Source organism: Anguilla rostrata, chromosome 15, assembly GCF_018555375.3.
Source record: "Anguilla rostrata isolate EN2019 chromosome 15, ASM1855537v3, whole genome shotgun sequence".
Taxonomy (NCBI): domain Eukaryota; kingdom Metazoa; phylum Chordata; class Actinopteri; order Anguilliformes; family Anguillidae; genus Anguilla; species Anguilla rostrata.
Window position 1 is genome coordinate 4,263,262 of NC_057947.1, and position 12,262 is coordinate 4,275,523.

Genomic DNA, 12,262 nt, shown 5'->3' on the forward strand with positions numbered 1-12,262 from the left:
TGCAGGTGTGCCAAGATTATCTTTCACAGTGGTAGCCACCCCTGTTCCTGGAGATCTATCATCCTGTAGGTTTCATTTCAACCTTGATTTGGCACACCTGATTCTACTAATTAGCCATTTAAGGCGATCTCTAGCTTTTGAATGAGATGTGCTTTGTTAGGGCTGGAATGAAAACCAACAGGACGGTAGATCTCCACGATCATGGTTGGTTATATCTGTTCTATAATGATATAGATATTTTGTTACAGATAACAAAAGCATTTTAAGTTATAGTGGTAATCCCTGTCAACAAAGTGTGGAGGTAAAACAGTTCTACACACTAAAACAAAAAATTTGTTTCTACGATACTGAAATGGGCAAAATAATGGCAGAGATGTTTTTTTTTTTTTTTTTAATCTTTTTGGGTAATTAGTTGTTCCACCTGTCTTGAAAAGCAGAAGTTCCATAAACTTTACTCTGTATAGTTCCATTGTGTAATGTCAGTTAAACAACAAAATAGTGTGCTTGGTTGTTTCTGGATATAGACATGCTGTTGATTTCATGGTGGGTCAAATTAAATTACAGTATTACAGGCAATCTGTAATAGCCAGATACATTTGATGCGTAAAATGATCCGTTACACAGATTTCTGAAATAATGCCAATTTAGCCAACTACGGTTACTAAAAACGCGGGAAGTTCATGCACAACACGGAGTTGGTAAAAGGAAAACTGCATCTTGTACACAGCAGTACTCATGAGTCGTGACAAACCAAGATATGTGTCTATCTAACCGCGATGAAGTTTCCCCATCCTCCAATCACATCAGTTTGTACTGACATTTGATGGGCATCTGACAGTCAGACGCATGTTCTGTATCTATTTAGCTAATTTATCGAAACAAATTAGATTGTAAGTAAAGATAAAAAATAACCAATATAGAACATAACAACACACTTTATGGAGAACATAAACGGTCACGGTTAGTAGCCACACAGATCGATCGCAGCTAACTAGCTACAGCTTCAGTGTTTGTTATCCTACAGAGCGTAGGAGGAGCGGAAATGGCATTCCCGCCCGTTTCCTGCGTGAGAGCGCTCGTCCATCAGTGCATTAAAAGATGTAAAGATGGCGGAGCTACAGATGCTGTTGGAAGAGGAGATTCCGGCAGGTCGGAGAGCTTTGCTGGACAGTTTTACAAATCTCGAAAGAGTTGCGGATTACTGTGAAAATAACTACATCCAGGTAACAGGATGGATTTTCTTAAAACTCACTGTGGGCACTGGTGCTTGTATTGCACTTCACGAGTGGCGAAAGCGGGGGTTGGTGGTTTTTCCACAGTGTGTGGCTGATCCGGGTTATTGGCGTGCTGTGTTATGGAGATTCAAGTAGCTAGTTAGTAAGGGACTTCGCTGCGTTATATTGACAATTCCTGTGAAACTGTCCCGTATATGAGCCGTTGGCTGCCAGTGTTACCTGTGGTAAAATTACACTTCACACGTTTCACAATGCAGTCTTTTTTTTAAAGAAGGGACTGAATAAGTAACTGGATTGGCTATCATTTGCGAGAGAAATTATTTCTCGGGATGCAGTGTAGCGCTATCGAGGTCCGGCGGTTTCGCGAATGTTAAGCAAAGCTGACGTGCTAACTTCATGTGACGTTTCAAGTGGGATATCAATGCAACCATAATATGCACTAGTTTATGGGAAGATATGTTCGTAACAAACTATGCTAGCTTTCTGTGTGTCAGCGACGGCAAGCTAGCTTGATAGCCATGTTGAATTATACAAGCTGGGGGGCTAGCTAATGGAATTGACTGGGGGATGGCTGGGTGCATGTGGAAACGCTCGGCATCCAAAGTTCGCGTGTGGAGCAAGCAATCGTCTGGCAGCTGGTTTTTTTGCCATGTAAGCTCCCCCCAGTCTAGGGCGAAATTTGCCATGAAATGCGGTCATGACTTCCGAAGCACAGGAACTTTGAAGGATCTGAATCCGTATTTTGGTATGAACAAACTTGTTAGCCGAGTGTTCAGTCTTACATTTTCAGTTTATTCCATCACGCTCTAGGTATCGGCAGTCATTGTAATTGATTGTTTATGTCGGAGAGGCGTGTGTGGTTTTGCAAGCAAGGCAAATGTGCGGGTTCACTATTGTATCGTGGCTAGTGTTCAGTCAGAAGCCTGTCTGTAGCGTTTCGTATTGAATCGATATTTGGTTGGCAAATGTAATATAAATGCTTTAGCTGTTGTGCCATTAGCTTGTGAAAAGGCATGCCTCCGTAGATGTGCAATTAGGTAGGTAGCGAGTAAATGTCTAAATAACGTCGGACCCAGCAGGGGAAATATACAGCTTAATTTCAGTTTAACGAACCGTGGTCGCCCTGGAGCCTTTACGAGGCGCATGCGCACGCATCTGGACTAGTGGGTGTTACGGCATTTGTGAACAGATTCATGCATTTGACATTGATTTTAACGGATGGGGTTGTGTGTGTATTTTGTTAGTACGTGCATTGCCTCCAAATGTAGCCTCGCTGCTTTATCGAGAGGGTCAGTGCCCGCCAACCCAGGTGCTTGGAGAGGCAGGTACGCACCCGATCAAGGCTTCTGCATGGCTATTTGGTTGTGTTGAAGATTATTGGCGACATCACCAATAGTACATGTACAGTCTTGATGATGCATTTGGGTCCCTGAGCCTGATATGCAAAGCATGTGTGCTCTCGTCGATGAGTGTGTTCGGTGGCACCATTCCATCCAATAATGGGGGGATGGCTATAACTAGGTTTCGTCTGGAAAGATTTTTTGACGCTGCGTTTGAAAACTGCGTTCCAGGCCTTAGTCATATGTTGGCCTGTTTCAGTAGTTTCTGTTGTCTTTCGTCTTTACCGTTTAGTCACTGATCACTATGGAAACCTGAAGTTCTCTTAAATATCTTGTCAGGAAATTGGACTGTTCTTAAAATTTGTCAGGGGTTGCAATGTTTGTTCACCTTCATTTGCGCATTATTATGCCTCTGAAGTGTGCCGTTTTAAGACTGTATATTTCCTGGAAATCCTGTTTTCCACTTTTATCCAGTAAGGTCCAGATGCTGTTTGAGAGAATTCTTGAATAAAATTTTAAACTTGTTAAACTGAGGTCTGTGCTCACTGTGATCATTTGACACCATGATGGCACCCCCCCCCCCCAAGAGATGGCACATCCTTTGAGAAGTTGTATGTCACAGCAGATTGTGTGTGTGTGTGTGTGTGTGTGCTAATGTATACATATAGAACATGCTTGCAGTTTCGGCTTTAATCATTTTGTTAGATCAGTATATGATATGAGAAGAGGAGCGAACATGGCTCTTACCACACACTAGAGCTGCTTCTGTCAGTTGATATTCAGTTTGAAAGGGCTTATTTTCTCCTGTCCTTAAGCATTATTGAATAGGCACCATCCAACACAGGAGCTTCACTCTTTAACAGCTCAAGGACTTTTTTGTTAGCTGTGTGCCATTTCTCCTTCTCTGGGTGTTGTGATATCGAGGGTATAAATTTAAGGTTGTGAACACCTAAACGCCACAAGGCTCTCTAAACACCATTCCATGCGGAAATAATTACTTGGGGAGAGGTGCCACTGTCGTTCTGTTCTAGTTTCACGGTGTGGAAAACCGAGCCTCTGTTTGTTCACACGGGCCCAATTGTTTCGCTGCATTTTAACAGCCGAATAATTGTGCGTGTTTTGGGAGTCGGACTCGAGAGAATCCGCGGGTGCGGCGAGAAGGAGCGAAGGGGGGACTGTTTGCCCGCAGTCTTCCGACCGGCTGTGCCGCCCACCCAGAACCTGGCGTGGATTGGCCGGCGTTCGGTGTGAAATGGGCGTCGTGGAGCCAGACACCTGCTCAGCCTGTTCTCCTGCCCACTGCCCATGAAGAGGGGGGGGCGGGGGGGGGGGGGGTTACTGTACAGATTCTCAACTCACAAGGTTTGAGCATGCCTTTTTCATTAAGGCGTTAAAATACATGTATACAGTTACATGCAAAAGTGTGGGGACTGTGATCATTTTTGCTTTGACTCTGTACCCCGGTACATTGGATTTGAAATGAAACGATGAATATGAGGTTAAAGCGTAGACTGTCTGCTTTAATTTGAGGGTAAATGCATCCGTATCGGGTGAAAGCCCTTTTTATAGGTCTACATAGTACCTCCATTTTAGGGGAGCAAAAGTAATTTGACAATTGGCTGCTCAGCTGCTTCTTGGCCGGCCGTGTGTCTTGACATCATTAGCTCATGCACAAGAAAGCTAACAAAAGGTCTGGAGTTGATTATTGGTGTGGAATTTGCATTTGGAGTCTGCTGCTGTTGCCTTTCAACACGAGAACCAAGTAAATGTCAATGCCAGTAAAGCAGGCTATCACAAGGCTGAAAAATCAGAATAAATCGACAGAGACATAGCCACAACATTGGGTGTGTGAAAATCAATTGTTTGATACGTTGTTAGGAAACAAGAACACACTGGTGAGCTCAGCAATAGCAAAATACCTGGTAGGCCATGGGAAACCACTGTAGTGGATGACAGAGGAATACTTAATTGTGACCCAAAAAAAAAAAAAAAAATCAACTGTGGAGCAGATCAATAACTCTCTCTAGGATGTATGCATAGATGTGCAAAAGAGTACCTTAAAGAGAAGACGACAGCAGCATAACCTCTGAGAATTAAGCGCATGTTGTAAACCTCTGGTAAGCTTCAAGAACACATCGGCCAGGTTGGAGATTTCTGATAAAGAAATGGACTGAGTCTGACATGTACCAACGTGATGGAAAGTGGAGAAAGAAAGGAGCTGCTCATGATTCAAAGCCGCAACCCCCCCCCCCCATCTTTGAAACATGGTGGAGGTTGTGTCATGGTTTAGGCATGTGTAGCCGCCACTGGAACTGGCTCACCTTGTCTTTACTGATGATGTGACTACTGACGGCAGCAGCAGGATGAATTCTGAAGTGTTCAGAAACATCTGCTCAGATTCAGCCCGATGCCTCAAAACTCATTGGATGGTGCTTGCAGCCTTGTTGTGAGAACAAAGAACCTAAACACACTGCTGAAGCAACCAAGGGCCCCAAAGTGCACTGTTCTTGACTGACCAAGTCAGTCACCTGACCTGAACCCCGTTGAACATGCTTTGCACTTGCTGAAGACCTGACTGAAGGCAGTAAGCCCCGGAAACAAACTGGGGTGCAGATGGCCGCAGTGCAGGCGTGGCAGAGCATCACCAGTGAAGATGCCCATCGCGTGGTGACGTCTATGGGTTGCAGACTTCAGGCAGTCATCAAATGGAAATGATTTGCAACCAACTGCTAAATATGGCAACTTAATTTCAGATTGTGTTTATTCGTCCAATTACTTTTGCTACCCTAAAAGTGTACTGTATAACCTGACATGGACAGTGTGTAAGCAGTGTGTTTCTGCTGAAGTGAGCACTCCTACGAATGGCTCAACAGGTAAAGGCGATTGTAGCTTGTGCAGTCTGAGCCTTGTAGCTCAGAAACGGCTACATTATAGTCTGTCTTATCTTATTAGCCAACTATGACTGATATAATCAGTGGTGGGACACGATTGGCCTTGTTGTGTTGTGTAGCAATGCGATTGTCTCTGATTTTTCCTGATTGTCAGGAAATACTGATTTTGCAGACCATGTCTTTTGGGCCATTTATATTGGGATGTGCTGCTGAATATTCCTTTTTTTACACAGCTGGCTGTCAAAAGAGTGCAAGAACTCAGAATGTGTGGTGGTATGTCATGCCCCAGTCCCTTGCCTCTGCCTGAGACAGATGGTCCTCATTTGGCCAGGATCCCTCGGGGTGCCTCTATATAAGCACCCTAGGCTTTCATCTGTGACGTTGCATCTCCTGCAGTTTGCTGTGGATCTCCTGTATCATGCCGTACTGTATGGCATGGAGTGTGTAAAATGGTCCCTGGCTACAGACGAGTACATTAAAAGGAGCCTTCGGTGCTCCTTCAGGGATCCCCCCAGGCTAACGGTTAGCGGAGCTGGAAGTGCCTCCGAGGGTAAAGCAGCGGAGGGGTGAAGCGGCGAGCCGCGGTGTTCACACGGCGTAGCCTGCACCCGACCTGCTGAAAACATGGCTGCACCGTGCTAATTTAGTTAAGTAGCGCCGCTGTACCTTTCCCCGCTTCCATGGAGACCTCAGTCTGAGGTTTTATTGATTTTTTTTTTTTTTTTCCCCCGCCATTTCCGGAGGCGCTCGTAAATTCGGCGAAGGTGCTGCACCTCCGCAATTAATACCTGGAGGGAAACCCCGTCCTCGCAGAGGTGGGAGCGGCACGGCCGTAAATCAAGAGCATTTCTCTCACTTTTGATTTAAAATGAGAGAAAAGGCACGAGTGTGCTTGGCTGACACCCTGATTATAGCCTTTCTGCGACTTAGCCGTTGATGCCTCTGCAGGTACAGCAGTAGATAAGTGCTCCTTCGTTAAAGGCATATCTCTTTTTATTGATGTGAAAATTGGAATATTTCTCTGTGCTTCGTGGAAGAACGTCGGGGAAGCTAGAAAAGGTCCCTGCTGTTTTCCGTGTGGACTTATGGAATGGCAGTTGGTTCATTTTTCTGGTGTGTGAAGTCTGTTTGTTATTCAGTCTCACATTTCCCAAACAGTAGACTTTTCGAGATTCATTTTTTTTTTTTTTTTTTGGACGAAAGCACCTGGTATACTGTTGATATTGCCTTAAATAAGGTGCAGACTCGAATGGATGCGCTGCCCTGTAATTTAGAATCATTAGTGGGTACAATGTAATTAGGGTTGTTCTCCCGAGTGGGTAAGGGACATCTGAAAGTTTAAACCAGGCGCGGGCTGGTGGCGTTTTCTGGTGTGCTGTTACTACGGTAATGAGAGACTGAGATTAGATGGCCATCTGCAGATTGTTAATTACACGCCGAGGCTGTATTTGCTGATCACTGGTGCCAGAGGCAGCTAATTTATGCTTTGCTTTGTATCCGAGCCAGGATGCAGACACCTGGCCAGTCCGGTTTCCTCCTGCGATCCAGTCCTGTGCTTACCAGCAGCTCAAGAACAGCAATGCAATAAACATGGCTTAAAGCTGGAATTGTCGAATGTGTGTTTTATTAGCCTAATATTTATACATAGCCTTTTTTATGTGGGTTGTATTTAGTCTAGTGGTATTAGTTGTTTACCATTGTTTACACAACATTAATTTATTGTTTAGTAAGTGTTATTTTGGCACATGCATTTTTTTAGTTATATCTTTATTTTTACTTTTTCACGTGGGAATCTCTTGTTGTCGTCTAATTCTCCAGACTCCCTAGCAGGACTGACCTTACTTCAGTAAACAAAGCCAAGAGGCTCTCGAACTGGCCTATGACACATTGTCGGTGTGCTTTCTGGTGGAGGGGGACTTCCTCTTCAGCCCAAATTTCTGACATTTTCCCTGCTTCTGTTTTTCTGTTTTGCTGTGCCGTCTCTCCCTCTCTCTGTTCCAGAGTGCTCTGTTGGCATGACTTCAGACAGCAGTGCCAAAGCACCTCAGCAGGACTACAAAGAACAATAGCAAACCGGGCTATGCGGCCAAAGGGGGGGGGGGTTGGGGGTGGAGGGGAAGGAAACCTGTAATTCGAGTCAGTATTAGCGCTGATAGTAATTACCCCAACAGAGACGCATATGCAGTGACCCCTGTATTTACTGCTTTTGTCAGTACACCTCTCTACCTTTCTGAAGAATTAATGGGATTTCGAGAAGTCCCGCATAATAATTTCATATTAAATGTATCCCATTTATCTTAAACTCCCGAAGCACCGACAAGTAAGGACGTCCCCTTGTGTAAGGGGTAGAGTCATCTGGCTGTCAAACGAGGATCAGACAGACTGATATAGCTGCTCCTTGGAATCTGTGTAAAAGGTTTCGGCTCCTCCTGAAGTCGTTTAGCTTGGCTAATTACCGTCAGCATAATCAACAGCACAAAAGCGTAATAACCTCTTGATAAATGACATTCATCTGCATGCAGATTCAAACTTCAATAAAACGTTTATCTTGGCCGGCTAAATGAGCATTTCGCCAATGCGAGCATCCTGTGCAATGTGTTTTCTGCTGTGTTTCGTGCGCACCGTGGTTTTGGGGAAATTTGTTTTGCATTGTAGAGAGAGAGAGAGAGAGGAAGGATGACTGACATTACTTGTACGCCGTGCTCTCAGTTTGCACTGTGCACGGGTGGGGCCGGCTCTACTTCTGCCGTGTCCCCGCGGAAGCCTTGCGTATTCGCGATGGGGTTTGTTTGCACAAACTCAGTCAGGTTGTTATTGAAAGGATTGTTATTGAGGGGTGAAATTAAACGTGTAGAAAGCGGGGGGGGCACAGGGGGGACCTGCGGCGCGCGTCCGTGACCCGTTCGCGGGAAGCGAGCGGATTCCTGGGACGGCTGTTCCGCGGAGGTGGAGCAGGCCAGGTTTCTACATCTGTGAGCAGTTAGAGCCTGAGCAGAGAGCTGCGGGCAGACACCCGCTGTCTCTCTCTCTCCGGCTTCCTCCCCCCCCCCCCGTCCGTCCGCCCGCTTCTCTCCCAAACATCCAGCAGAACACACGAATCGAAACAAGAAGGGCGATAACTCCTGGCTGGAAATGGCGAACGCGTATTCTCTCTGACCTGGTAGACGTGACGGAAGTGGGTGTAGTTTTGAAACACAATGATGCTGTTCATTATTTTTTGTTTTAATTTCCCCTTTAACATGTGACCTGAGGTCAGTGTAAAGTGAGAAAATGACAAGGGCTGGAAAAATCCTCCATAGCTCAGGTTAGGCCTAGATGTCAAAAAAAAAAAATCATGAACCCTGAATTCATTTTTCTAAATCAAGTTCTTCTTTTTCTCTTCAATTTCTTGGTTTTAAAGGAGGCAGCATCTAAAAAGTTTCTATTTCTGTACAAATCATAATTACAAATATTACAAAATGTTCTGAAATTCAGCCCCTTTATAAAATTATATGATAAGGCTTTAGTATTGCTGGCTAACAATCTGAAATGTCACATGATAGCTTGGTAGTCAAGACTGATTAATGCATTATCTCACTAGGCAATTATCTAATTATCTAATCATCTCATCTATGATTGCAGTGACACGTGCATAAAATCAATATGAAGATCTTCTTGTGCTGCTTTTCGGTGTCTGCACCCTATAATACCCTACAATATACTATACACTTTGGGCTTCAACTTTTTCTGCACAGTTTAAGCAGTTCCTCTTAGAAACTTAAATTTTAACAGCTACAAAACTTGCCAATATGCAGGCTAACTATTGGGGGCAGAAAATTACCCTAAGTCGAATGAACAAAGCTTCTTTTGTCTCCGACGTTCGATTGAGTCAGGACACTGTCGCCATTCATATTGTTTCTCCTCACGTGAGCAGGTATGTGGATTTTTTGTAAATCAGTCGAGACTCTTCACTATTTGAAATATGGGGTGTGCTCTGAATCATGGGGTTGTACTATTTGAATTGTAGGGGTGTATGTACAACTCATGCCGGTGTATTTAAATTATGGTCGTTGTAGTTTTTGAATTATGGGGGTGTGCCATGTGAACCATGGGGCGTATACCATTTCAGGGGCTTACTGTTTGAGTTATGGGGAGTATTGTGTATGGTGTGCCCTGGCAGTGGTAGATTGTGCAATGCGTAGTCTCTAGCTCCTGTGTTCACCGTGCTGTAGTGGTTATCACAGACAAGAGCATACGCAGTTTAAACTGGGTCAGGATTAGCCTAGCTCCTGTCTTCCTCTAACAGCACAGTCAGGACTGCAGGATGAACAGAGCAAGAGGCAGAGAGAGCAGGATGAACAGAGCGAGAGAGAAAGCAGGATGAACAGAAGGAGCGCAAATCTAGGGAAGGTGTTTTGTAGCATTATAAATGAATGAACCTTAGACTTCCTTAATGAACACATTGCCTTGGGTAAGAGTCAAATTGACTTTTTACCAAAATGTTGTTCTACAAATCACATTTACACCATACGCACCTTAATTGATCATTATGTTCATCAAAATAGAAGGAAAATAATTGCTTGCTTTGCAGATTTTCTAAAAGCATTTGATTCTGTTTGGCTGTTTGGTAAAATATTTGATATAATAAAATTGATGTCTATAGAAAATAAAAGTGGCCTTAAAATTGGCAACAAGAGAACAGAATTGTTCATTCAGGGGTATAGAGTGAGACAGGGTTGGAACCTAAGTCCAATTTACATAAATGAATTGGCCACAATATTGGAACATACTGCAGCCCCTGGTCTCGCTCTGCATGATAAAGAAATACAATTTCTGCTCTATGCAGATGACCTGGCTCTGCTGTTGCCTACAGAACAAGGTCTACAGCAGAACCTGGATTTGCTTGAGCAGTACTATCAGACCTGGGCCCTGCCAGGTAATGTAAAAAAGACAAGAATAGTGATTTTTCCGGAAAGCCCCAGATCTCAGGGAAAATAATTAGATTTAATATAGGATCAAATGCAAAACATTTGTGAAACTCTTCCTGTTAAATTATGAAAAAGAAATGTTCTTTTATAAAATTACACAAATTTGGCCAAATTTTTTAAATCTTCCTGATGATAACATTCCTACCTGCCATAGCATAGAGACAGTGTGTGACACTAAAGACAGAGACAAACTCATAAATGTATTTTTTTTAATGGTATTCCGTCAAAATACTATTATTACTGGTTTTTTTTAAATTTGTTTTATTAGAATCTCTGATTGTAATGGTAACTATATTCATTATTGTTCATGCATTATTTGTACTGTTACACTACTTGTTTTTGTATGTTTCCTATTTGGCAATATCTACTATGTGCCTTTCCTGCCAATGAAGCACATTGAATTGAACCGAGAGCCAGATGAACAGAGAGAGAGACCGAGGAGGATGAACAGAGTGGGAGAGAGAGCGGGAGAGCAGGAGACCAGGATGAGTGAATAGGATCTTAAGGGGCTGACGACATGTGAAAGAATGCTTTTAAGTGGGAAGCCAGTTTTCTGTTAAGTTTTGCAGGCCTGTGTCTCTCGGAGTAAGTGAGGGCAGTGTTGCTTTTACTCCATGAGTGGGTCGGAGATGAACAGTGGACATGTGTTCAGTGCTAAGGGGTGCTAAGGGTTGCCCATTGGCAAAAGGGCATGCAAACAAGGCAAAAGGGCATGCTGTTTGTGGGTGCAATATTCGAAAGGCCGTCCCTGTGATCTCGCTACGGAGTAGATATTGATTGTTCCATTTAGTTTATTTAAATTCTGAACTGAAAGATCCCAATCCCTCGATCCAGCTCTGAGGATAGACGGTAAGCGTGCACCAGGCTCGTGACACGCGTGGTCAGAGTAGTCCTAACCTCACGGACGAAGCCCCCGAAGGCGTTTCCACGGTGAGAGTTTTTGCATCTGCCGTGATCGAGCCTCGGTTACGCTTTCCAATTTTTCCCGCGATGCAAATGGAAAGGGATCGGCCACCGCGTCCATGCAGCGCGAAATGCAAATCGGAAGAAGGTGCGGTTTTCATCGCTGCGTGCGTGCGTTCGTACCCTCTCGCCTTGGCAGCGAGTGCATGCATTAGCAGTGCATATCGCGTCTGAATATGCGCACGTCTGCGTGTCTCATATCCCTTTGTATGGGTGCGATGCAGAGGTATTTGCACAGGGGTGGGGAAATTTCATGACTTGGTGTTCTTAGTGCATGAGGTGATCATCTTTTTCCTGCCTTCAGGCCTGGAACCCAAGGAGGGGAATATTAATATTGTCGTATTTCAAATTTGTGGTGTGTCTAGATATTAGGGGTGTAACCATACAACTTGATCAAGATACTCCTACGATGCAATACGATTTCTCAATCTATTACGATGTGATACGATTTTTAACGATCGCGATACGATGCAATTAGCTGAGATGAATGTGACCATTAGCCTAGATCTGACAGATTCCCCCAACTGTGACACAAGAGATCATTGAAATAACAAACAGCATAACTTAATTACATAAAGTTAATAAGTGTGTTGACTTCAGTGCTTCAGTCTGCCAAAATAAAGGTTTGCCGTGTAAATTGAGGATTCGAGGCAATACAAATGGATTCATGCACATCACAGCGATGCTGTTGTATCGTGATGTCCGTATGGCGATGCGTTGATGTTTCATTACAGCCCGTCTGATATTAATAATTGAAAGAATATTTCTGTGCAGTCAAACGTGATATTGTAAGAGCCCTGCAGTGTTGCATGTGTGGGGAGTGTGCAGTGCTGCATGCTGCTGTGAGTGTGTGGGGAGTGTGCAGT

General features: G+C 44.1%; 1 protein-coding gene across 10 annotated transcripts in view; it reads left to right on the plus strand.

Annotated features, from left to right (window-relative positions):
* The first annotated feature begins 117 nt into the window (after positions 1 to 117).
* The window catches only part of LOC135241413 (abl interactor 2), a 31,253-nt gene continuing 19,108 nt past the window's right edge, over positions 118 to 12,262 (plus strand). For 7 of the 10 annotated variants that reach the window (XM_064311773.1, XM_064311778.1, XM_064311774.1 and 4 more), the window contains exons 1-2: positions 120 to 204; positions 1,025 to 1,223. In XM_064311773.1, the coding sequence (XP_064167843.1) occupies positions 1,107 to 1,223 (117 nt within the window). In that variant the 5' untranslated portion in view covers positions 120 to 204; positions 1,025 to 1,106. Of the gene's footprint in view, positions 205 to 1,024; positions 1,224 to 1,274; positions 1,981 to 12,262 lie in introns of those variants that run through there. The other 3 variants (XM_064311771.1, XM_064311781.1, XM_064311772.1) reach the window with 3 other exon arrangements.